Source organism: Oncorhynchus nerka, linkage group LG8 (genome assembly GCF_034236695.1).
Source record: "Oncorhynchus nerka isolate Pitt River linkage group LG8, Oner_Uvic_2.0, whole genome shotgun sequence".
NCBI lineage: Eukaryota > Metazoa > Chordata > Actinopteri > Salmoniformes > Salmonidae > Oncorhynchus > Oncorhynchus nerka.
In genome coordinates, this window is record NC_088403.1 from 57,765,207 (window position 1) to 57,792,412 (window position 27,206).

Here is a 27,206-nt window from a genome sequence, read left to right on the forward strand (position 1 = left end):
ATGGAACCAGGAACTGGGAATAATCTGTGCCACCTCCTCAGCTCGCATGAGAAGTCGCATGACCGCCTAGATAGTATCCAGAGGTGGAAGGAGCTGGATATCAGGCTGGTGTTGAAGGAAGCTATCGATGCCCAAGCCCAACGGGCTATTGACAGAGAGACTCTCCATTGGCAGTATGTGCTGCAGAGGCTCATAGCCCTGATATGTGTAATGGCCACCCAAAACATTGCGCTACGTAGGACCAGGCTGAACGAGCCAAATAATGTGAACTTTCTGAAGTTCTGGATTTCTTTGATTTGATTTCAGGACCATGGACAGCTACCGAGAGAAAACATCGCTGACTGCAATGCAGCATCACAGCAGAGGGAAGAGATCACTCTAGGCGGGCCACGAATTGAAGAAATGCTGAAATGTATGTTGGACGATCAAATTCGGTTTGTAAATAAACCATATTTGGTAAGACTGGGTCATTGACAGAAAGCGTATTTTACACTGCTCCAGCAAAACGAGGCCCGCCATGTATTTACGAAAGCACTTGTTTCCAAAGCTCAAATGATCTCACTCCCTTTACAGTTCTAAAGGAATATTAAATTATATCTTAGATATGTTAAATAAAAGTGTAATTTGCAACATTGTAACTCTGATGCAGGGGTTAAAGTAAAATTCATTTTTGCCCGGTAAGGGACCACCTATATGTGCGCGCGCACCAACTATTTTTATGGGCCAAATCATATAATTACATGTAGAATTGGAGCCTATTTCGTCCTATTCAAAAACGTGGTAGGCCTACCTGTTTGACAAATACTATTATGCTATCCATAGATGTCGGTATAGCCAAATCCTCCAATACTGTCCCATGCACTCCTTAAATATATATCAAGTCAGAAGTTTACACTTAAGTTGGAGTCATTTTTCAACCACTCCACAAATTTCTTGTTAACAAACTATAGTTTTGGCAAGTCGGTTAGGACATCTACTTTGTGCGTGACACAAGTAATTTTTCCAACAATTGTTTACAGACAGATTTTTTCACTTATTAATCACTGTATCACAATTCCAGTGGGTCAGAAGTTCACATACACTAAATTGACTGTGCCTTTAAACAGCTTGGAAAATTCCAGAAAATGATGTCATGACTTTAGAAGCTTCTGATATGCTAATTGAAGTCAATTGGAGGTGTACTTGTGGATGTATTTCAAGGCCTACCTTCAAACTCAGTGCCTCTTTGCTTGACATCATGGGGAAATCAAAATAAATCAGCCAAGACCTCAGAAAAAATGTGTAGACCTCCACAAGTCTGGTTCATCCTTGGGAGCAATTTCCAAACTCCTGAAGGTACCACGTTCATCTGTACAAACAACAGTACACAAGTATAAATACCATGGGACCACGCAGCCGTCATACCGCTCAGGATGGAGAAGCGTTCTGTCTCCTAGAGATGAACATACTTTGGTGCGGAAAGTGCAAATCAATCCCAGAGCAACAGAAAAGGACCTTGTGAAGATGCTGGAGGAAACGGGTACAAAAGTATCTATATCCACAGTAAAACGAGTCCTATATCAACATAACCTGATAGGCCGCTCAGCAAGGAAGAAGCTACTGCTCCAAAACTGGCATAAAAAAGCCAGACAACGATTTGCAACTGCACGTGGTGATAAAGATTGTACTTTTTGGAGAAATGTCCTCTGGTCTGATGAAACAAAAATAGAACTGTTTGGCTGTAATGACCATCGTTATGTTTGGAGGAAAAAGGCGGAGGCTTGCAAGCCGTAGAACACCATCCCAACCGTGAAGCACGGGGGTGGCAGCATCATGTTGTGGGGGTGCTTTGCTGTAGGAGGGACTGGTGCACTTCACAAAATAGATGGCATCATGAGGGAGGAAAATTATGTGGATATATTGAAGAAACATCTTAAGACATCAGTCAGGAAGTTCAAGCTTGATCGCAAATGGGTCTTCCAAATGGGCAATGACCACAAGCATACTTCCAAAGCCACCATATTAAAGTCAAATCAATGCACATTCTGTGTTTATGAGATGTAGTAACATTTATAGTGACTATGATTTGTTCTCCTACTTGTGAACATGTCTTACTGTATCTGATAGGAAAGGGAACCTGGAAGTTTAAGATACAAGTAAGGGCTCTGGGTAAATGTGAACATTGAGTGAGATTTACTCCCATAGCTTTTGCAGAGTTGTTGAGCCCTCTCTTTGCTCTCCTTCAAATTATCCGGTGCAGTACAAACTCTCTCTGAGCATCTACTTAAGTACAATCAGCCTATCACCTGGCTCATACTAGGAGAGGACCCACCCCTTATGAAGGCACACTACAGTTTTCCCCTGAGATCTCCATGGAATACAACTCAATTGAATGGAGAAACTGTTGAAATCGCCCTAACATGTAATCCATGGAGGATTAACTATGTATTCTACAGGTGGTTTTGATGGGTCTCCTGTCCAACTGTAAGACTGCTTCCCTCCTGCAATACATGTCATCAGTGGGGTATGTTATACTTATTTCAAACATTTAAAAAAATCTAACTTCATTAATGTCACTTCATACATTCAATTGTCCAGTCATTTAGTGCCTATAGGGCACAGAGTTTATCTTGACCACATGACCTGACCAGGGCTGATCCTTTTGGATGACAGTAATTGGCCAGCCAAATGACCACAGTCACCAAAACTGATTTGAGTAGCATCTTTCCCCCTTTCTGTACTAAATCCATTGAGTAGCATCTTTCCCCCTTTCTGTACTAAATCCATACTTTCTACACTAAATGTAGTATAATAGTATAATGCTGTATTTCATATATCCCCTCTCATCCACTCCTCTCTCCACTCTGCCCCCAAGGTGAAGTCTGTTCTCCTCTCATTCACCCCTCTCTCCACTCTGCCCCCCAGGTGAAGTCTGTTCTCCTCTCATTCACCCCTCTCTCCACTCTGCCCCCCAGGTGAAGTCTGTTCTCCTCTCATCCACCCCCCCCCCCAGGTGAAGTCTGTTCTCCTCTCATCCACCCCCAGGTGAAGTCTGTTCTCCTCTCATCCACCCCCAGGTGAAGTCTGTTCTCCTCTCATTCACCCCCATGTGAAGTCTGTTCTCCTCTCATCCACTCCTCTCTCCACTCTGCCCCCCAGGTGAAGTCTGTTCTCCTCTCACCCCCCCCCCAGGTGAAGTCTGTTCTCCTCTCATCCACTCCTCTCTCCACTCTGCCCCCAGGTGAAGTCTGTTCTCCTCTCATCCACCCCCCCAGGTGAAGTCTGTTCTCCTCTCATTCACCCTTCTCTCCACTCTGCCCCCAGGTGAAGTCTGTTCTCCTCTCATTCATCCCCCCCCAGGTGAAGTCTATTCTCCTCTCATCCACCCCCCCAGGTGAAGTCTGTTCTCCTCTCATTCACCCCTCTCTCACTCTGCCCCCAGGTGAAGTCTGTTCTCCTCTCATTCACCCCTCTCTCCACTCTGCCCCCAGGTGAAGTCTGTTCTCCTCTCATTCACCCTTCTCTCCACTCTGCCCCCCAGGTGAAGTCTGTTCTCCTCTCATCCACCCCCCAGGTGAAGTCTGTTCTCCTCTCATTCACCCCTCTCTCCACTCTGCCCCCAGGTGAAGTCTGTTCTCCTCTCATTCACCCCTCTCTCCACTCTGCCCCCAGGTGAAGTCTGTTCTCCTCTCATTCACCCTTCTCTCCACTCTGCCCCCAGGTGAAGTCTGTTCTCCTCTCATCCACCCCCCCCCCAGGTGAAGTCTGTTCTCCTCTCATCCCCCCCAGGTGAAGTCTGTTCTCCTCTCATCCACTCCTCTCTCCACTCTGCCCCCCAGGTGAAGTCTGTTCTCCTCTCATACACCCCCCACCCCCCAGGTGAAGTCTGTTCTCCTCTCATCCACTCCTCTCTCCACTCTGCCCCCAGGTGAAGTCTGTTCTCCACTCATTCACCCCCCCAGGTGAAGTCTGTTCTCCTCTCATCCACTCCTCTCTCCACTCTGCCCCCAGGTGAAGTCTGTTCTCCTCTCATCCACCCCCCCAGGTGAAGTCTGTTCTCCTCTCATCCACCCCCCCAGGTGAAGTCTGTTCTCCTCTCATCCCCCCCCTCCCCCAGGTGAACTCTGTTCTCCTCTCATCCACTCCTCTCTCCACTCTGCCCCCCAGGTGAAGTCTGTTCTCCTCTCATCCACCCCCCCAGGTGAAGTCTGTTCTCCTCTCATTCACCCTTCTCTCCACTCTGCCCCCAGGTGAAGTCTGTTCTCCTCTCATTCACCCCCCCCCCCAGGTGAAGTCTGTTCTCCTCTCATCCACCCCCCCCAGGTGAAGTCTGTTCTCCTCTCATCCACCCCCAGGTGAAGTCTGTTCTCCTCCCATTCACCCCCCAGGTGAAGTCTGTTCTCCTCTCATCCACTCCTCTCTCCACTCTGCCCCCAGGTGAAGTCTGTTCTCCTCTCATCCCCCAGGTGAAGTCTGTTCTCCTCTCATTCACCCCTCTCTCCACTCTGCCCCCCAGGTGAAGTCTGTTCTCCTCTCATCCCCCAGGTGAAGTCTGTTCTCCTCTCATTCACCCCTCTCTCCACTCTGCCCCCAGGTGAAGTCTGTTCTCCTCTCATCCACCCCCTCCCCCCAGGTGAAGTCTGTTCTCCTCTCATTCACCCTCTCTCCACTCTGCCCCCCAGGTGAAGTCTGTTCTCCTCTCATTCACTCCTCTCTCCACTCTGCCCCCAGGTGAAGTCTGTTCTCCTCTCATTCACCCCCCAGGTGAAGTCTGTTCTCCTCTCATCCCCCCAGGTGAAGTCTGTTCTCCTCTCATTCACCACCCCCCCAGGTGAAGTCTGTTCTCCTCTCATCCACCCCCCAGGTGAAGTCTATTCTCCTCTCATCCACTCCTCTCTCCACTCTGCCCCCCAGGTGAAGTCTGTTCTCCTCTCATCCCCCCCCCCAGGTGAAGTCTGTTCTCCTCTCATTCACCCCCCCAGGTGAAGTCTGTTCTCCTCTCATTCACCCCTCTCTCCACTCTGCCCCCAGGTGAAGTCTGTTCTCCTCTCATTCACTCCTCTCTCCACTCTGCCCCCCAGGTGAAGTCTGTTCTCCTCTCATTCACCCCCCAGGTGAAGTCTGTTCTCCTCTCACCCCCCCAGGTGAAGTCTGTTCTCCTCTCATCCCCCAGGTGAAGTCTGTTCTCCTCTCATCCACCCCCCCAGGTGAAGTCTATTCTCTTCTCATCCACTCCTCTCTCCACTCTGCCCCCCAGGTGAAGTCTGTTCTCCTCTCCTCTCTCATCCACCCCCCCAGGTGAAGTCTGTTCTCCTCTCATTCACCCCCCCAGGTGAAGTCTGTTCTCCTCTCATTCACCACCCCCAGGTGAAGTCTGTTCTCCTCTCATCCACCCCCCCAGGTGAAGTCTATTCTCCTCTCATCCACTCCTCTCTCACTCTGCCCCCAGGTGAAGTCTGTTCTCCTCTCATCCCCCCCCAGGTGAAGTCTGTTCTCCTCTCATTCACCCCCAGGTGAAGTCTGTTCTCCTCTCATTCACCCCTCTCTCCACTCTGCCCCCAGGTGAAGTCTGTTCTCCTCTCATCCACTCCTCTCTCCACTCTGCCCCCCAGGTGAAGTCTGTTCTCCACTCATTCACCCCCCCCAGGTGAAGTCTGTTCTCCTCTCATTCACCCTTCTCTCCACTCTGCCCCCAGGTGAAGTCTGTTCTCCTCTCATTCACTCCTCTCTCCACTCTGCCCCCCAGGTGAAGTCTGTTCTCCTCTCATTCACCCTTCTCTCCACTCTGCCCCCAGGTGAAGTCTGTTCTCCTCTCATCCACCCCCAGGTGAAGTCTGTTCTCCTCTCATCCACCCCCCCCAGGTGAAGTCTGTTCTCCTCTCATCCACCCCCCCAGGTGAAGTCTGTTCTCCTCCCATTCACCCCCAGGTGAAGTCTGTTCTCCTCTCATCCACTCCTCTCTCCACTCTGCCCCCCAGGTGAAGTCTGTTCTCCTCTCATCCCCCCAGGTGAAGTCTGTTCTCCTCTCATCCACTCCTCTCTCCACTCTGCCCCCAGGTGAAGTCTGTTCTCCTCCCATTCACCCCCCCCCCCCCCCAGGTGAAGTCTGTTCTCCTCTCATCCACTCCTCTCTCCACTCTGCCCCCAGGTGAAGTCTGTTCTCCTCTCATCCCCCAGGTGAAGTCTGTTCTCCTCTCATTCACCCCCCCAGGTGAAGTCTGTTCTCCTCTCATTCACCCCTCTCTCCACTCTGCCCCCAGGTGAAGTCTGTTCTCCTCTCATTCACTCCTCTCTCCACTCTGCCCCCAGGTGAAGTCTGTTCTCCTCTCATTCACTCCTCTCTCCACTCTGCCCCCAGGTGAAGTCTGTTCTCCTCTCATTCACCCCCCCAGGTGAAGTCTGTTCTCCTCTCATCCCCCCCAGGTGAAGTCTGTTCTCCTCTCATCCACCCCCAGGTGAAGTCTATTCTCTTCTCATCCACTCCTCTCTCCACTCTGCCCCCCAGGTGAAGTCTGTTCTCCTCTCCTCTCATCCACCCCCCCAGGTGAAGTCTGTTCTCCTCTCATTCACCCCCCCAGGTGAAGTCTGTTCTCCTCTCATTCACCACCCCCCCAGGTGAAGTCTGTTCTCCTCTCATCCACCCCCCCAGGTGAAGTCTGTTCTCCTCTCATCCACTCCTCTCTCCACTCTGCCCCCCAGGTGAAGTCTGTTCTCCTCTCATTCACCCCCAGGTGAAGTCTGTTCTCCTCTCATTCACCCCTCTCTCCACTCTGCCCCCAGGTGAAGTCTGTTCTCCTCTCATTCACTCCTCTCTCCACTCTGCCCCCAGGTGAAGTCTGTTCTCCTCTCATTCACCCCCCCAGGTGAAGTCTGTTCTCCTCTCATCCCCCCAGGTGAAGTCTGTTCTCCTCTCATTCACCACCCCCAGGTGAAGTCTGTTCTCCTCTCATCCACCCCCCCAGGTGAAGTCTATTCTCTTCTCATCCACTCCTCTCTCCACTCTGCCCCCAGGTGAAGTCTGTTCTCCTCTCCTCTCATCCACCCCCCCAGGTGAAGTCTGTTCTCCTCTCATTCACCCCCCCAGGTGAAGTCTGTTCTCCTCTCATTCACCACCCCCCAGGTGAAGTCTGTTCTCCTCTCATCCACCCCCCCAGGTGAAGTCTATTCTCCTCTCATCCACTCCTCTCTCCACTCTGCCCCCCAGGTGAAGTCTGTTCTCCTCTCATTCACCCCCCCAGGTGAAGTCTGTTCTCCTCTCATTCACCCCTCTCTCCACTCTGCCCCCAGGTGAAGTCTGTTCTCCTCTCATTCACTCCTCTCTCCACTCTGCCCCCCAGGTGAAGTCTGTTCTCCTCTCACCCCCCCAGGTGAAGTCTGTTCTCCTCTCATTCACCACCCCCCAGGTGAAGTCTGTTCTCCTCTCATCCACCCCCCCAGGTGAAGTCTATTCTCTTCTCATCCACTCCTCTCTCCACTCTGCCCCCCAGGTGAAGTCTGTTCTCCTCTCCTCTCATCCACCCCCCCAGGTGAAGTCTGTTCTCCTCTCATTCACCCCCCAGGTGAAGTCTGTTCTCCTCTCATTCACCACCCCCCAGGTGAAGTCTGTTCTCCTCTCATCCACCCCCCCAGGTGAAGTCTATTCTCCTCTCATCCACTCCTCTCTCCACTCTGCCCCCCCAGGTGAAGTCTGAGCCATGAACTAGATCAGCTTAACTGCATTCTTCATATGGTGAAGAGCCTGGTTCAGAACCTTTACCTGTACCTCGGCTCGTACTTACGCATCCTGGTGTCCAGCGTCGTGTTCTGCATCCTGGAGCCGCTGGTCGCCTCCAACTCCCTCAACGACCACTGGACCCTTAGGGAGTACGCAGCTCTGTGGGTCACCCACATGTTCTGGTATGTTATCCAGCTCTCAATACACGGGGCCCTGAAAGTTATGTTCCCAGTGTCGTCCTCCTCTCCCTTTATACCAATCTGATATTCATGTGTTGTGTGGCTCTGTCGGGAGAGCATGGCGCTTGCAACTGCAAGGGTAAGGGCTCAATTCCCACTGGGTCTACCCATACATAGAAATGTATGACGCATGACTTAAGTCACTTTGGATAAAAGCGTCTGCTAAATAACATATATTTTATTGTGTGACCATGACATTAGACACCAAACGGAAGTCAGACACCACACTGATCCATCCTGTTAAAATGTCTTTTCATTTCCTCTACACAAGATGGTGGAGTAGAAACATGGCCATACTTCAACCATTGATCTAATTCCCTCCTAGTAGAAACATGGCCATACTTCAACCATTGATCTAATTCCCTCCTAATAGAAACATGGCCATACTTCAACCATTGATCTAATTCTCTCCTAGTAGAAACATGGCCATACTTCAACCATTGATCTAATTCTCTCCTAATAGAAACATGGCCATACTTCAACCATTGATCTAATTCCCTCCTAGTAGAAACATGGCCATACTTCAACCATTGATCTATTTCCCTTCTAAACCCGTGTCTTTGCCAGGACCCATGGAGACCTGGTTAGTGGTCTGTTGTCTCTGCAGAAGGTTCTGTCAGACGCGGTCCGCCCGCTGTTCTCACTATGGAGTTGTAGGGGGCTACATGCACTTAGAGGAAATGTATCCACCTTCCATCCATCTTGTATCCATCTTATCTATGTATGAAAATAGAATTTCTTTCATTTAGAGATCCTTGGCTTTGTTGATCACTGTGTGTGTTGTCTGTCTTTGTAGGCTATTGAGCGAGTCATGTACCCTTACCTGCAAGCTGTCCTGGATAACTACTCTGTCTCCAATGCCCAGGTGAAAGCAGACAGACACAAGTCTATGGAGCAATCCTGGTGAGTACAGCAGACCAGTCACTGAATCTGAAATGTTTTCTGTGATGCAAACAGAGCTGTCCAAAGTAATACAAGAGAATCCTAATAATGAATTGTTACAAATTGCATTTATGTATGACCTTTCACCCAATCTCAAAGCACTTTGCATTTTATGTTGGTTAAACTCCCTGTCAACCACCAAGTACCAATGCCCTCTCTGTCCTGCAGGTGGCAGTGGAGCACCTGCTAAAGATTAGAGCCCTGTCTCTGTCCCTGCCAGCAGAGGGGGACGGCAGCACCCAGCCACGCTTCGCGAGTGTGATTTCCGCCAGGCTAAGCCTCTCTCCGAGGCCACCCTGGGCATCGTCAGTCCCCTGCAGGGACCTGGGGGAGCTGGAACCCCCTGGAATGACTGGACCACATCCCCCTGCCCGCCATGTACTGTGAGCAGGTGGTTAAGAGTGTTGGGCTAGTAACCAAAAGGTTGTTGGTTCGAATCACAGAGCCGACGAGGTAAAATTTTCTGTCTGTGCCTTTGAGCAAGACACTCAAGTCTAATTGCACCTGTAAAGCACAGCTGTCGCTATTTGATATTTGATATTATTTATAAATATTTGATTTAGTTGCATATATTATTAAGTTGCATACAATAACTGTACAATTTACAATGCACTTCTCTGTGCAAACAGGTAATTACTTTCTATCAACTTACACATTGTCCTTGGGATTGGTGGACAGTCAAACTGAAAGGAAGCAACTTCTATTGCTTAGGGATGGATCGACATTTACATAATGAGTACCTGATGGAAAATGTGGGAGGTTCATGCTTTTAATATTTCAGTCAAGGGGTTTCATTTAAAAAAAATCTAGTCCAGGGGAGGGTCATGTCATTTATGAAATGTCAATATTTTTCAGTTGCTTATTAGGCTATATATACACATCTGCATTGCTTGCTGTTAGGGGTTTTGGTCTGGGTTTCTGAACAGCACTTTGTGACATCTGCTGATGTAAAAAAGGCTTTATAAATACATTTGATTGTGTTGGAGTTTATTTCTTCCTTTTTAAGAAATAACAGGTAGCCTGCTATATCCATAGATTTGTCAGTCAATTCCTCCACCCACAATTCACTCTTTAAAAAGCCTATCTCCGTGTCAGTGAAGTGACGGGCTTTCCGAGTCTTTTAGGTGAGCCTACTCATTTAGCTCCACACCGCTCTTCGTTCAAAATGCTTAAAAGTGACAAGCCCTGATCTGTTTCATCTGTCTTTGTGCTTGTCTCCACCCCCCTCCAAGTGTCGCCCCATTTTCCCCATTATCCCCTGTGTATTTATACCTGTGTTCTCTGTTTGTCTGTTGCCAGTTCGTTTTGTTCGTAGAAACGAGCAGCGTTGATTCACTGTTCCTTGCGCCTGTTTTCTAGTTTCCCGGTTCTGACCGTTCTGCCTGACCTGACACTGAGCCTGCCTGCTGTCCTATACCTTCCACCCTCTCTGGATTACTGACCCCTGCCTGACCTGACACTGAGCCTGCCTGCTGTCCTGTACCTTCCACCCTCTGGATTACTGACCTCTGCCTGACCTGACACTGAGCCCGCCTGCTGTCCTGTACCTTCCACCCTCTCTGGATTATTGACCCCTGCCTGCCTTGACCTGTCGTTTGCCTGCCTCGTCTTGACGTTTGCCTGCCCCTGTTTAAGGAATACACTTTTGTTTCTTCAACACTGTCTACACATGTGTCAAACCTTAAAACTTGAAAAAAAAAGTCTACCTAGAATCCTAGATATAGCAAATGTAAAGCCCAAAAGGTAGGCTACTGTTATGTCAGATCGTGAAATGTGTTTTCAAATACATTTTGACCTGTCTTTATTTTAATTTTATTTTTTTAAATACTACCTTTTTTTTAACACACTGAAAAAATTTGCGTGGACCAGATTGACCATTCTCCCCACTATTTTTTGTTTCTTCAGTTAAGATTCACAATTATTTTGTATCTGCAGAAAAATGTTGTTTTGAGCTCAACAAGCAGTAGCATCAGTATACAAATCAGGGAGCCAAGTGAACAGCTCTTGTCTTCGATGCGTTCACCAAAAAGATCCGCTCAAAAAGAGCCGTAACGATTGATCACTATGGCAGTGAAGCGCTGTTGAATGAAAACCACAACTTGAATTCAGGAAGTAGGAGAGGGTATGCCATAGGCCTACTTTTTATTAAAGAAAATGGCAAAAAGCACAGGCCAACCTCTTGTTAGCTTAAGATTTTGAAGAAAATAAAATGGATTCGATTATATATAACGATCTATAACAGCAACATGTAGTGTTGGTCCCATGTTTCATGAGCTGAAACAAAAGACGATGTGTTTACATCCCTGTTAGTGACTTTTTCTCCTTTGCCAAGCATATCAACAAGCTAATTATGCAGCTTGCACACAGGTGCACCTTGTGCTGGGGACAGTAAAAGGCTAATCTAAAATGTGCGGTTTTGTCACACAACACAATGCCACAGAGTTTTGAGGGAGCATGCAACTGGCATGCTGACTGTGGGAATGTCCACTAGAGCTGTTGCCAGATAATTGGATGTTAATTTCTATACCATAACCTCCAATGTCTTTTTAGAGAATTTGACAGTATCTCCAACCGGCCTCACAACCGCAGACCACGTGTAACCATGCAAGCCCTGGACCTCCACATCCAGCTTCTTCACCTGTGGTATTGTCTGAGACCAGCCACCCGGACAGCTGATGAAACTGGGTTTGCACAACCAAGGAATTTCTGTAAAAACTGTCAGAAAACATCTCAAGGAAGCTCCTCCGTGTGCTCGTTGTCCTCACCAGGGTCTTGACCTGACTGCAGTTCGGCATCGTTACCGACTTCCGTGGGCAAATGCTCACCTTCGATGGCCGCTGGAGAAGTGTGCTCTTCGCGGATTAATCCCGGTTTCAACTTTCCCGGGCAGATGGCGTCGTGTGAGCGAGTGGTTTGCTGGTGTCAACGTTGTGAAAAGTGCCCGGTGGTGGAGGGGTTATGGTATGGGCAAGCATAAACTATAGACCACGAACACAATTGCATTTTATAGATGGCAATTGTAATGCACAGAGATACCATAACGAGATCCTGAGGCCCATTGTCGTGCCATTCATCCGCCACCATTACCTCATGTTTCAGCATGATAATGCACAACACCGTGTTGCAAAGATCTGTACACAACTCCTGGAAGCTGAAAATGTCCCTGGCCTGCATACTCACCAGACATGTCACCCATTGAGCATGTTTGGGATGCTCTGGATCAAGGTGTACGACAGCGTTTTCCAGTTCCCGCCAATATCCAGCAACTTTGCACAGAGGAGTGAGTCAACATTCCACAGGCGACAATCAACAGCCTGAGCAACTCTATGCGAAGGAGATGGCAAATGGTGGTCATGCCAGATACTGACTGGTTTTCTGACCCATGCCTGAAGGTATCTGTGACTGATAGATGCATATCTGTATTCCCAGTCATGCGACATCCATCTATTAGGGCCTAATGAATTTATTTCAATTGACTGATTTCTTTGTATCAACTGTAACTCTTTGAAAACCTTTGAAATTGTTGGATGTTGTGTACATCGGCCCTAAAGCAGTATTTTGAACAGCATACACTACTCTACACTATCCTCAATAACAAACTACAACAAGCAAGAGCCTGACTTTCAACCTACCACATCCTCAGAACTATAGATGGGGCAAGCAAGCCTCCATATCTACTCTATTCCGAGGTAACCAGAGCCCGGTTCCCAACTCTCCCCATTAGCATTACATTTCAGTCTTTCAAAATATAGTATATGGTGATTTGGTCCTCTGTACTGCTATAGCAGTACAGCTAATAGTCTTCCTCTTGGGGATGGATACATATATTTATTTGTTTATTCTGCCTGTGTTTGTGTATTCTGCCTGTGTTTGTGTATTCTGCCTGTGTTTGTGTATTCTGCCTGTGTTTGTGTATTCTGCCTGTGTTTGTGTATTCTGCCTGTGTGTGTATTCTGCCTGTGTTTGTGTATTCTGCTTGTGTTTGTGTATTCTGCTTGTGTTTGTGTATTCTGTTTGTGTATTCTGCTTGTGTTTGTGTATTCTGCCTGTGTTTGTGTATTCTGCTTGTGTTTGTGTATTCTGTTTGTGTTTGTGTATTCTGCCTGTGTTTGTGTATTCTGCTTGTGTATTGTGTATTGTGTTTGTGTATTCTGCCTGTGTTTGTGTATTCTGCTTGCGTTTGAATGTACAATACAGTTTAGTGACAATGTTTTTCTACATCCTCTGTGTGTTTTAAAAAGATAAGAGATAAAAGTATCTGAGAAGCCAGACAGTCTTAACAATAACTAATAAGACAGCCTTAACAATAACTAATAACAGGCAGCCTTAACAATAACTAATAACAGACAGCCTTAACAATAACTAATAACAGACAGTCTTAACAATAACTAATAAGACAGCCTTAACAATAACTAATAACAGACAGACTTAACAATAACTAATAACAGACAGCCTTAACAATAACTAATAACAGACAGTCTTAACAATAACTAATAAGACAGCCTTAACAATAACTAATAACAGACAGACTTAACAATAACTAATAACAGGCAGCCTTAACAATAACTAATAACAGACAGTCTTAACAATAACTAATAACAGACAGCCTTAACAATAACTAATAACAGACAGCCTTAACAATAACTAATAACAGACAGTCTTAACAATAACTAATAACAGACAGTCTTAACAATAACTAATAACAGGCAGCCTTAACAATAACTAATAACAGACAGTCTTAACAATAACTAATAACAGTCTTAACAATAACTAATAACAGTCTTAACAATAACTAACAACAGACAGTCTTAACAATAACTAATAACAGTCTTAACAATAACTAATAACAGACAGTCTTAACAATAACTAATAACAGACAGTCTTAACATGAACTAATAACAGACAGCCTTAACAATAACTAATAACAGACAGCCTTAACAATAACTAATAACAGACAGCCTTAACAATAACTAATAACAGACAGACTTAACAATAACTAATAACAGACAGTCTTAACAATAACTAATAACAGACAGTCTTAACAATAACTAATAACAGGCAGCCTTAACAATAACTAATAACAGACAGTCTTAACAATAACTAATAACAGTCTTAACAATAACTAACAACAGACAGTCTTAACAATAACTAATAACAGTCTTAACAATAACTAACAACAGGCAGCCTTAACAATAACTAATAACAGACAGTCTTAACAATAACTAATAACAGACAGCCTTAACAATAACTAATAACAGGCAGCCTTAACAATAACTAATAACAGACAGCCTTAACAATAACTAATAACAGACAGCCTTAACAATAACTAATAACAGACAGTCTTAACAATAACTAATAAGACAGCCTTAACAATAACTAATAACAGACAGACTTAACAATAACTAATAACAGGCAGACTTAACAATAACTAATAACAGACAGACTTAACAATAACTAATAACAGGCAGACTTAACAATAACTAATAACAGGCAGCCTTAACAATAACTAATAACAGACAGCCTTAACAATAACTAATAACAGACAGCCTTAACAATAACTAATAACAGACAGCCTTAACAATAACTAATAACAGACAGCCTTAACAATAACTAATAACAGACAGTCTTAACAATAACTAATAACAGACAGCCTTAACAATAACTAATAACAGACAGCCTTAACAATAACTAATAACAGACAGTCTTAACAATAACTAATAACAGACAGCCTTAACAATAACTAATAACAGACAGTCTTAACAATAACTAATAACAGACAGTCTTAACAATAACTAATAACAGGCAGCCTTAACAATAACTAATAACAGACAGTCTTAACAATAACTAATAACAGTCTTAACAATAACTAATAACAGACAGTCTTAACAATAACTAATAACAGACAGTCTTAACATTAACTAATAACAGACAGCCTTAACAATAACTAATAACAGGCAGCCTTAACAATAACTAATAACAGACAGTCTTAACAATAACTAATAACAGACAGCCTTAACAATAACTAATAACAGACAGCCTTAACAATAACTAATAACAGGCAGCCTTAACAATAACTAATAACAGGCAGCCTTAACAATAACTAATAACAGACAGTCTTAACAATAACTAATAACAGACACAATTGGCATTTGCAGGGCCAGCTGTGCTATCTCAAATCAAATAAAAACACATTTTATTGGTCGCATACACATGTTTAGCAGATGTTAATGTGAGTGTAGCAAAATGCTTGTTTTCCGACCGTGCAGTAATATATAACAAGTAATTTAAGAATTTCACAACAACTACCTTATACACACACAAGTGTAAAGGAATGAATATGTACATATAAATATATGGACGAGTGATGGCCGAACGGCATAGGCAAGATGCAGTAGATGGTATAGAGTACAGTATATACATATGAGATGAGTCATGTAGGATATGTAAACATTTTATAAAGTGGTATTGTTTAAGAGACTAGTGATACCTTTATTACATCCAATGATTAATTATTAAAGTGGCTAGAGATTGAGTCAGTATGTTGGCAGAAGCCACTCAATGTTAGTGATGGCTGTTTGACAGTCTGATGGCCTTGAGATAGAAGCTGTTTTTCAGTCTCTCGGTCCCTACTTTGATGCACCTGTACTGATGTCGTTTTCTGGATGATAGCGGGGTGAACAGGCAGTGGCTCGGGTGGTTGATGTCCTTGATGATCTTTATGGCCTTTCTGTGACATCGGGTGGTGTAGGTGTCCTGGAGGGCAGGTAGTTTGCCCCCGGTGATGCTTTGTGCAGACCTCACTACCCTCTGGAGAGCCTTACGGTTGTGGTCGGAGCAGTTTCCGTACCAGGTGGTGATACAAAAAAGTTTGTGAGTGCTTTTGGTGATAAGCCAAATTTCTTCAGCCTCCTGAGGTTGAAGAGGCGCTGCTGTGCCTTCTTCACGGCGCTGTCTGTGGTGGACCAATTCAGTTTGTCCGTGATGTGTACGCCGAGGAACTTAAAACTTACTACCCTCTCCACTACTGTCCCATCGATGTGGATAAGGGGGTGCTCCCTCTGCTGTTTCCTGAAGTGACTGGACATTGGCGAGTAGTATACTTGGGAGCAGTGGGCGGTGTGCCCGTCTACGGAGCCTGACCAGAAGACCGCTCTGTCTGCCCCTTCTGCGGCGCTGTTGTTTTGGGTCGCCTACTGGGATCCGATCCATTGTCCTGGGTGGTAGGCCAAACAGAGGATCCGCTTCGGGAAAGTCGTATTCCTGGTCTGTAACGGCTGTCGTGGGAAGAAGGTGAGGATCAAAGCGCAGCGTGGTAAGTGTTCATCTTATTTAATGAAAACTGAACACTGAATAACAAAGAAACAACTGGAACAATTCTGTCTGGTGCAGACACACAAAGACTGAAAACACAAAACACAATCGAAAACAGGCTACCTAAATATGGTTCTCAATCAGGGACAACGATTGACAGCTGCCTCTGATTGAGAACCATACCAGGCCGAACACAGAAATAGAAAATCATAGAATAACTAACATAGACAACCCACCCAACTCACGCCCTGACCATACTCAAACAAAAGACAAAACAAAGGAACTAAGGTCAGAACGTGACATGGTCGTAATGTTGGTAAGTTGACATTGCTCTTATATCCAATAGTTCCCCTAGGCTGTGTGCAATAAGACTTAAGATTTCCTGGGGTAACAGTGTAAGAAATAATACGTAAAAAAAACAAAATACTGCATAGTTTCCTAAGAATGCTTTGTGTCATGAGAAACAAAGCATTTTCATTTCTCCCACTCCATACTATGACTCAAAACTAACAACAATGGCATGCCTATAGGTACTCCAGAAACAATTGTGGTTAGAATCGAAGTCCTACACTTTGCTATTACAAGTGGTAGTCATCTAAATGACTGACAATACAGTCTGTCCCTAATGAATGCAATGGCGTAGGACTGTCATGATCACGAATGCACTAAACAGTTGTGGTATAAGTTTTTCTTATCCATAATTGAACCCTATTTTTATTCTGGGCATGCTCTGTACATGTTTTTCTTGCAGTTTCATAATGTACCTTTCTTTTACCAAATCAAATGGGAACTGTACCTTATCTTGTGAGAGGAGCTCTCTGATGACGCTTTGTCATTGACAGCAGCCCAGTTAGTGGTAGTTCTGCCCTGCTTAGACTCTGTTTCTGTGTGAAAGAGTGAGGGCCCGTGGACCATGACTCAGAGCCTGTGCCCAGTACTGGCAACCCTGCCCTGGCACCAAACCAGCCAGCTGCCCAGCCTCCTAGGCACCCACATTGCCTCTCTAAACACATCATCCACAGCAGTGCTTATTAGGTCATTCTCTTGAATTAGGTCATTGTGAGGGTGTTAAACTGGATGTGGGTATGCATTGAGGTGGTATCTTCCTAGTTATCATTGGATATAGGAATATGTTTTGGTGTAATCTTACTGTTGCTGAGATTTGTAATATGGGTATGAGATTGTGTTCGGTCTTTTCAGTACTGTCTATATGAATGATATACAGATTTTAAGATGACGACACGACCGGAATATCGATAAGGCCAGCAGCATACCACTGCTGGCTTGTTTCTGAGGCTAAGCAGGGTTGGTCTTGGTCAGTTCCTGGATGGGAGACCAGATGCTGCTGGAAGTGGTGTTGGAGGGCCAGTAGGAGGCACTCTTTCCTCTGGTCTAAAAAAATATCCCAATCCCCCAGTGATTGGGGACACTGCCCTGTGTTGGGTGCCATCTTTCGGATGGGACGTTAAACGGGTGTCCTGACTCTCTGAGGTCATTAAAGATCCCATGGCATCGTAAGAGTAGGGGTGTTAACCCCGGTGTCCTGGCTAAATTCCCAATCTGGCCCTCAAACCATCACGGTCACCTAATAATCCCCAGTTTACAATTGGCTCATTCATCCCCCTCCTCTCCCCTGTAACTATTCCCCAGGTCGTTGCTGCAAATGAGAACGTGTTCTCAGTCAACTTACCTGGTAAAATAACAGATAAATAAAATTAGTTTAGTATAGACGTTTTTTCATAATATTTTAGTTTAATTAGGTCCAATGTGATGATATTATAAAAACATAACGTGCATATTTTTCTCTAATGACCATTTAATAAAAACATTACAACTCACCATGTTGCTGAATCAGTGGGAGCCCTGAGCTTGTTTCCCGGCAACAAGATGGTCCCATCTAGGGGTGATGGGAGACAGTGACATGTTCCTTATGTCCAGTCTACTCCGTAATTTCGTTTTTTTTGGCGTCATTGCGGAAAACCCTGCTTCGCAGAAATAGGATGTTGGAAATGGAAGCAACGTTTTCAGTGCTTTTGTGGCTATCTCAGGATATTCAGCCTTGATTTTAATCTAGAAGTTCGGCAGAGATGAAGTTACCTCAAACATACTTTTAAGGCCACCGTCATTTGCAACCTCAAGTAGTTGATCTTCTTCCTGCACGGACATGGACGGTTCACCTGGGACATTCACAAATGGGTCGCGGATCCATTCCTGCGCATTTTGTGGGTATTTGGCGGTTGGGAAGTTATGCTCGAACTTCGTTGACAGCGAAGCTAGGTGATTGCGCACCAGCTGGAAGAAAGACGGCCTGGTCTCAGTCTCTCCCAAAATCTCCAGTAATGTTTGGAACATGTCAAATATGGCCCTGTCCACTCACCGTCCCCACAGTTCTAGTTTGGCTTCGAATACAACCACTTTATCTGCCAATTTCAAGACAGATGTCATTCTCCCCTGAAGTGACAGATTGAGTTCGTTGAGCAGGTTGAATATGTCACACAGGTACGCGAGTTTTGCGACCCATTCCTCGTCATTGAAATGTGCTGGCAGTGGTGACTTTTTTTCTGAAAGAAATCTCTGCAGCGGCTCTCGTAACTCAAATACTCTGGCAAGCGATCTCCCCCTGGATAGCCATCTGACTTCTGTGTATAAGAGAAGGTGTTTGTGCTCTGCGTCCATTTCCTCACAAAGCTGCCCAAACAGACGCGAGTTAACTTCTTGCGTCGAGCCATCCCGGATCCGGGATCGTGACTACAGCCTCAAGGCCATTACCATAACGCAACGTTAACTATTTGTGAAAATCGCAAATGAAATGAAATCAATATGCTAGCTCTCAAGCTTAGCCTTTTGTTAACAACACTGTCATCTTAGATTTTCAAAATATGCTTCTCAACCATAGCAAAACAAGCATTTGTGTAACAGTATTGATAGCTAGCGTAGCATTTAGCATAGCATTTAGCGTTAGCATTCAGCAGGCAACATTTTCACAAAAACCAGAAAAGCATTCAAATAAAATCATTTAGCTTTGAAGAACTTCGGATGTTTTCAATGAGGAGACTCTCAGTTAGATAGCAAATGTTCAGTTTTTCCTGAAAGATTATTTGTTTAGGACAAATCGCTCCGTTTTCTGCGTCACGTTTAGCTACGAAAAAGACCTGTGTCCAGGATTGTGTAAATCTATCCGCAAGCTCATTAGCATAACTCAACGTTAACTATTCATGAAAATCGCAAATGAAATTAAATAAATCTATTTGCTCTCATGCTTAGCCTTTTGTTAACAACACTGTCATCTCAGATTTTCTAAAATATGCTTCTCAACCATAGCAAAACAAGCATTTGTGTAACAGTATTGATAGCCTAGCATAGGATTATGCCTGGCATTCAGCATGCAACATTTTCACAAAAACCAGAAAAGCTTTCAAATAAAATCATTTACCTTTGAAGAACTTCAGATGTTTTCAATGAGGAGACTCTCAGTTAGATAGCAAATGTTCAGTTTTTACAAAAAGATTATTTGTGTTGACAAATCGCTCCGTTTTCTTCATCACGTTTGGGTAAGAAAAAACCCAAAAATTAAGTCATTAAAACGCGAACTTTTTTCCAAATTAACTCCAAAATATCGACAGAAACGTGACAAACCGATGTTTAGAATCAATCCTCAAGGTGTTTTTCACATATCTATCGACGATAAATCCTTCGTGGCAGTTGACTTTCTCTTCTGAAGAAATGGAACGCGCATGGACCTAGAGATTACGCAATAATTTCGACACAGGACACCGGGCGGACACCTGGTAAATGTAGTCTCTTATGGTCAATCTTCCAATGATATGCCTACAAATACGTAACAATGCTGCAGACACCTTGGAGAAACGACACAAAGGGCAGGCTCATTCCTGGCGCATTCACAGCCATATAAGGAGACATTGGAACACAGCGCCTTCAGAATCTGGGGCATTTCCTGTATGAAACTTCATCATGGTTTCGCCTGTAGCATTAGTTCTGGGGCACTCACAGATAATATCTTTGCAGTTTTGGAAACGTCAGAGTTTTTTCTTTCCAAAGCTGTCAATTACATGCATAGTCGAGCATCTTTTCGTGACAAAATATCTTGTTTAAAACGGGAATGTTTTTTTATCCAAAAATTAAAAGAGCGCCCCCTATCTCAAAGAAGTTAAGGGCGTGTGCTTTGATGTGATTCATAACATCATTCAATACGACGTTGAATTCAGGTGACATCTTTCGGCTAGCCAGCTTTTCTAAGTGAATGACAGTTCGTAGACTCACATTCAGGCGCAACATCTTTAACCCGGGTAGTGGAACCAGACAGCCGTCCAGTCATGGCAGCAGCCCCATCCGTGCATACGCCAATGCAGAATGACCAATCCAATTTTCCTCACATGTAATCATCCAAAGACTTGACTAGTTCTGCGGCCGCTGTGTTAGTCGGCAGGGACAGCGCACACAACAAATCCTCATGCACATCATCCTGAAATATATATTGCACATAAACAAGCAGTATTGCCTTGATGTCGATATCGGTAGATTCGTCAACCTGGATTGCATACCACGGTGACTCGTTAAAGCCTTTCTAACAATTGTGCCTCAATGTCCTCCGCTACTACAATTATCTTAGTGAAGGTTGGTAACCGAAAGAGGAACCTGTGCTATCTTTTTAGCCGCAGCCTCTAAGAGTTCACGGCAAATGTCCTTAGAATCAACTCCTCGTCAATAGTGAAAGGCTTCTTGGCCTTAGCAATACAGCCAGCCACTAAGTATGAAGCTACGTGCAGTCACGTTTGTTGATGCGGTGACTTTCAAAACTTGCTGCTGTCCTTCTTGTTCACGTTTTCTTCGTTCAAAATATTCAACAGTTTTGTCTTTTAAGTGTAGGGTGCTTGGATTCGATGTGCCGAAGCAGTTTTGAGTTCTTCATTGCCTCGTTAGATCTCCACATACTACACACGGGGCTTGGAGCATGTGAGTCACCTGTCGCAATAAAGCCATATTTTAGGTAGGACTGATCATATTTGATATTGAATGAAGCTTGCTTTTTTTTGGCAGTCTCGGCCTCTGCTGTCTCTGCATTATCGACATCGTCGTTGGACCTTTTACCTCCCTTACCCCTTCTGAAGAAGCTCTCCAGCAACGTTTGTTTTTATTCATGTCAGCTAACGTAGCTAGCTTGTACAAAGTTGTCAGGCAAACACAGCACACGCGGACCGTGTTGAACTCCTGGTGCACGCTGCTGTGGCTCTGATCTCTCTCCATGACTCATCTCTCTCCATTAACACCATGTTATTTTTTTCACTCTTAGAAAGAGAGGGACATTATGGCCTTTTCTCAGTCAACTATTTAGTTGGCAACTATTGGAATTCCCCTAAATTCCAATGTGAACTGACGATTCAACTTTGTGTCACAGAAAAAGCTTGTGACAGAAAATGAACTAGCCTAATTAACACAGACTTAATGGATGCTATGATGACTTCCTGTGGCTGACACTTCCCACCCATTCATCCTCTACCGATATTGTAAACAAACCTGGACAGGATCCTTATCTCAAACGGTGCTCTCATTACAGGCGTGACATGTTGTGTCCCATTTTGTTTCTAAACCCTCCATTTGAAGTCAGCTGTTTGCATACAGTTGCTCTGAAGTGCCATTTCCCCCAGCACATTTGTGGACCCAGGTGGCACTGAATAACAGTGCAGCTGGGAAACAGGAAGTGGAGCGACCAATGGGTGGCCCACCAACAGGAAATATATTGATGTGGAAACATATTACCTCTAAATAACACCCTAGAACCTGTCTACATTAGTTAATAAGGGAGTTATTCTCATCTCTTGGGGCAGAGCGTGTGATAGTTTGTGCTAAGTAAAGTAAGTCAAATTCTTGGGAGAAAGTGAATGGCCATTGTATAAATAGTTTGTCAGACAACAGCAATGGTGTAGTGGAGGTACACGCCATTTCAATGAATAAGGCTGATGGAACAGATCATAATGCTTATCTGAAAATGTTAAAATATTATTCATTCACATTTTAGGTGCAGCAATGTGCACAGGACGGAAGGGCCATAACTAGGGTTTGAGTCGTTAGGTCCGGAAGGAGGGAATTCTCCCCGGGATATTTTTAGAAAGTTGAAGCGTGTTTACTGCATTTATATATAACATAAATGCTATTTGGAGAACAGCAAAAACAAGCAAAAAGGACCCTTTCCATTACCACATTGGCTGCTGTAGGTACGTTCAGCTATATTTAGCTATGCAATGGTAATGCTATACCGCTGAAAGTTGGGAAGTATGATAAATGATTCACACTGACACGTAGCAACAGTGACAAAACAAAAACGTATGACATTTTGAAACTGTATTGTTTGAATTTTGATAGCATTTTAATATCGGCCTATAGGGAAGATAGGCAATGTGGATATATTCATATATATGTTTCAATATCTTATTTTTTTTTTAAAGTTCCTAACTTGTTTGATAAGATTGGTACAAGTTTAGGAACAACTGTGCTAACCTGTCTCTCTGCTTGCTTCCGCGATGACCTAGCTAAACGGCGCATGTGGAGGATACATTCAAGGTAATGTGGACGGAGAAAGAAATGCATTGCTTTACAAGGTGTACACCCTTTCCATGCACACTATATGTTTGGAATTTTGGTGACTTGACCTACATTACTATATGTCAATATTGCATGATTTATGGACTGTATTTAATTTTTTATATTTTTTAATTTAACCTTTATTTAACTAGGCAAGCCAGTTAAGAACAAATTGGAAACAGAGATGGAAACATTAGTTAGAAATGTAGAAAGAGGGGAGATCTAAAGATGCAACAACTATCATGGGTTGCTAATATGACTAGGATAATGCCTTTGGCTGCTCGACAATGAAAGAAAGTTGAAAGAAATCCAGTAGAACATGATAACACACATGAGGAAGTCTTTATAAAATAATTGCATCTATGTTTCTATGGTGGGATTTTGGCTATAGACTACTTTGAAGCAAGGAAAGCCATGCCTCATAATATGAAGTAAAACGTCAAAGTTTCAAACTATTAAGGAACAGGAAAAATATAGAGATGGTAATGATAGGCCTAACTGTCTTCTGGTAGATGGAAAGGCTTCCCAAAAACCTTCTCTATTAAATGTTAATTAGCTACATAGAAGCCAATGCCTACCTGGCAGAATTATATGATTATTTCTATCAATCCAGTGGCCATTTGTCTTGCAAACTGGGTAACTACACTCAAATCAAAATGCATTACATTTTTTCCTAGCTGAGGAAAGCTCAACTCTGTTCTCTTATATTGAGGCGGAGTTTGGTAACTGGTCGCAGGATTTGCTAGCAACAACATTGAGTCACCTTCAGTAGCAGTGCATCGGTAAAATCCCTGAGGATGCAATGCCAAGCCAGTCAAAAGGCCATATTACAACCTATGTTGTGATAATTGTGTTGTTTTCTCTATAACACATTTTGCCACCGTGATATACAATGTACAAGGCCGTGACAACGAAAAGGCAACAGTCACACAGTGGCAGAATAAATGTAACTACACATACGTTTGTTTCATCACAAAACCGGAGAGCAACAAAGCAAATATAGCATGTAACAAACATTCATATGACCTGCTTCATGGTCAAGAAAGTTCATGTTTTTGACAGTTTCCTAAACAATTACTGATTTACAACTACAGAGTTACCGCAAGTCAGCACAAAGACAACAGGAGCCCTGACTCCGCTATTCCAGCACCATTTTAACTTAAACATTTAAACATCATCAAATCAACAAGTCTATATATGTTTAGTTTAACACACGGAAAACAAACTTAAAAATGACCAAAAACAATTTAGTCCAATCAATTTAGCTAAATATCACATGGCTGTCCATCGTACTGATTTCTGTCTCTCTCTGTGTGTGTATGTTTGTGCAAGTACAACAAAAATGTTGGTCTATGGCTCTATCATCCAGTACACTTGTAGTTTTTGTTGTCATAGGCTACCTAGCTAAAATGCTTGCTTGCCTAGCTTCCTTGCATTGGCAATAATGAATTAGCTAAGTTAGCTAGCTAGTTAACGTGAGTCTGCTAGGCTACATCTAGTGGCACAACTTATGAATCTATGTTTAGCTCAGAATTGCCATCATAATCATTGGCCTGTACAGAGCATTAAGTCATAGAAAGCTAGCTACTGCAGGACATCAACACAAGCAGACCAAAAACAGACACCTTTTTCTGAAAATGACATTTTGCTTAGGAAGTGATTTGATTGGTGTGAAGCGAAATCCAAACTGACCTCCCATCGGAGGGCGTTTTGTTGCACCAGCACTACCCACAGGTGAGGTCAACTCAAAGCTGATTTAGCTAATCCTTTCATTTTAAAAAAGCATCAAGGGAGACTAAATGCTTGCTGGCATCAATCAATCAAACAAATGCTATGGTAAAAACATGTCATACTCTTTTGGTCCAAACAGCATCAGATACATGGGCTACACTGAGACAGAGGGGCTTGGTTTCCCTACCTCCAATGATTTCTCCGGTGAGATTCAGCTACTTGCGAATTGACAGAGAAATTATGAAAACACAGAGACTAAAGATTCATTTAATTGAATTTATATAATAGTTTTACTGGTCAAATTTTGGCCCTGGCCATCCATGAATACACACCACTGGTCACCATTAGTTGATTCTTGTAAAAATGTCCATTCTGAAAACTCTTACCTGTACCTACAGTATGTTTGTCCTGTACAACCAAAGTCCTTTCGACGGGTGCTGAAATTCATACTTTTAATAAAAACTTTTATCGAATACAACCGTCGATTTAAAACAATTAATGATTCCCCCCTCATTTGTGTTGCTCAGCTCAGCGTGAATGTGCATGTGTCAATTGAATTGTTCAGTGCTATTCGGATTTCCTTGGGACGTCCCTACCCTAAACCCTAACCTTAACTCTTACCCTAACCAAAAACCTTACCTAACCCATCCAGGCACCACTACACCACTGGCCAACAGGTACATATTTGTCCTCATTTGATATATGAGCAGCTCAGCGTACAGGAACAATATAATTAAAATCTATGAACTCCCTGACCCACATTAACAAAAATATTGTTAACATATTGGAATGGGATTAGGTCCTGGAAAGACCTGCAGTTTTACATCCCAGAGCAGATATTTGTACTGGTACTGGTATCAGAGTCCTCACATTTCCAAATATATAGTTAATATATTGATTAACTTGGTTAATGTATTCGTTATAGTTAACATATTGGTTAGTATAGTTAACATTTTGGTTTTAGTTAATGCATTGGTTAATATAGTTAACATATGGGTTATAGTTAACATATTGGTTAGTATAGTTAACATTTTGGTTTTAGTTCATGTTTTAGTTATAGTTAACATAGGGTTATAGTTAACATATTGGTTAGTATAGTTAACATTTTGGTTTTAGTTAATGTATTAGTTAATATAGTTAACATATGGGTTATAGTTACCGTATTGGTTAATATAGTTAAAGTATTGGTTAGTAGAGGTAACGTATTACGTTGTGGGATGTCCTGGGATGATGCTTTGCAGGGAATATTTCAACAAGTTAGTATATGTATCAGAGTCTTAATGTAGCTTCAAATAACAAAATCCATTCCTAAATGTCTACACTGGTGTATTAAATAGTTATAACACTACTACTACTACTACTGTAATATTACTTCTTGGGTTTGATTAACTGTTGTCCGTTTCCAGAATTTAAAGCTCTGTAATTATAGCTATTTGGGACCAGGAAATACAATTCCAGGAATAGTTTATCAGATAAACATAACTTCACCATAATGGACCTTTGGCAAAGGACCAACTAGAAAAAGACTAGTATTCCCATGTGTGCTGAACCCTCTCGTTTCTTCCTTATTTCTGCCTTTAGCTGGCTGGACTTTTCCAACCCGAATCCAGCTGCTTCCCAACTCAAACCCTGCTGAGAAGGAGGATGTGTGTGTGCAGACAGGCGAGGTTAAGCACACATGGAAGCAGCTCATAGGAATGGGCTGGGAACAGAACCCATCATTCAGCGTCTGTCAAGGACTCACACCATAGCCTACATTTCGCGACAGATTTATGACCTCACAAAAAAAAAGAGTCTAAGGAACTGACCAATGGCATTGCTCCACCAATATGACTAGATAAACTAACCCCATGGCAACATATTATGATTTAGACTCGTAGAAAAGAAGAAAAAAAACGGAATATTATTGATTCATATTCAGTCATAGAATAATCGTATACAAACTGTTACATCATATAATGTATTGGACAGCCATGGGAAGAGATATGGTTGTATTGCTTCTTGTTTTTTTCTTCTTAGGGCCAGTAAGAAAATCCCCAGCTGCCTGTGTCTGTCGGCGTTGCGCCACTGTTTATAAATAAACGGCAGATTAAACAGGATCTGTTATTGGGGACAGTGTACTGTAGCCTATGGTTTGCTATGTGAAGGGGCTATAAACTCCAGCATATTGGCCTGACATGTCTCCTGACCCCACAAGAATTCCAGGTCTCGCGTGTTCCCCAGTTCCTTTTGTAGGCTATTGGTACCTGTTGAATATCACTTACCACACCTAAGCAAAAACAAGCAACCTAGTGAGTGTTTTTTTTTTACCATGGGATGACATCATACTTTGAATAATTGACAAACATCATTTTCATATTTAACCAACATAATTTGCATATTCCCCTCCCAGCCCTTTACTCTAAAAAGGTACATTGCTTTCCCACCTTCATCTCAAACAATGGTCTAAACCAGGCAATGCTTTCTGTTTTTTCAGACTTAAAAAAAAATATATATATATCAGTAAAATATGATTTAAACAACATACAATTGTTTTTAATAAAGTCATAGGCTACTAGGGATAATGCATTCACTCTAATAATTGTTTAATTACAAGTGTTATGATTAGCTATTAAGTTTTGTGTTTGGGGTGTCACCGCTCGTTCCTGTCGCAGCGTGCATTTGTTTTGCCTCAGTTCTGTGTGTTGTGA

The 27,206-nt window shown here is 43.5% G+C and overlaps 1 protein-coding gene across 1 annotated transcript; it reads left to right on the forward strand.

Annotated features, from left to right (window-relative positions):
• Positions 1–11,281, forward strand: taf6l (TAF6-like RNA polymerase II, p300/CBP-associated factor (PCAF)-associated factor). Its single transcript, XM_065021145.1, is given in 12 exon segments — positions 1–207; positions 307–412; positions 2,204–2,322; positions 2,436–2,489; positions 2,543–2,571; positions 7,666–7,875; positions 8,500–8,614; positions 8,729–8,816; positions 8,819–8,835; positions 9,043–9,145; positions 9,148–9,231; positions 9,234–11,281. Coding segments are annotated over 12 exon segments (1,230 nt in total). The 3' UTR covers positions 9,332–11,281.
• The last annotated feature ends 15,925 nt before the right edge of the window (positions 11,282–27,206 follow it).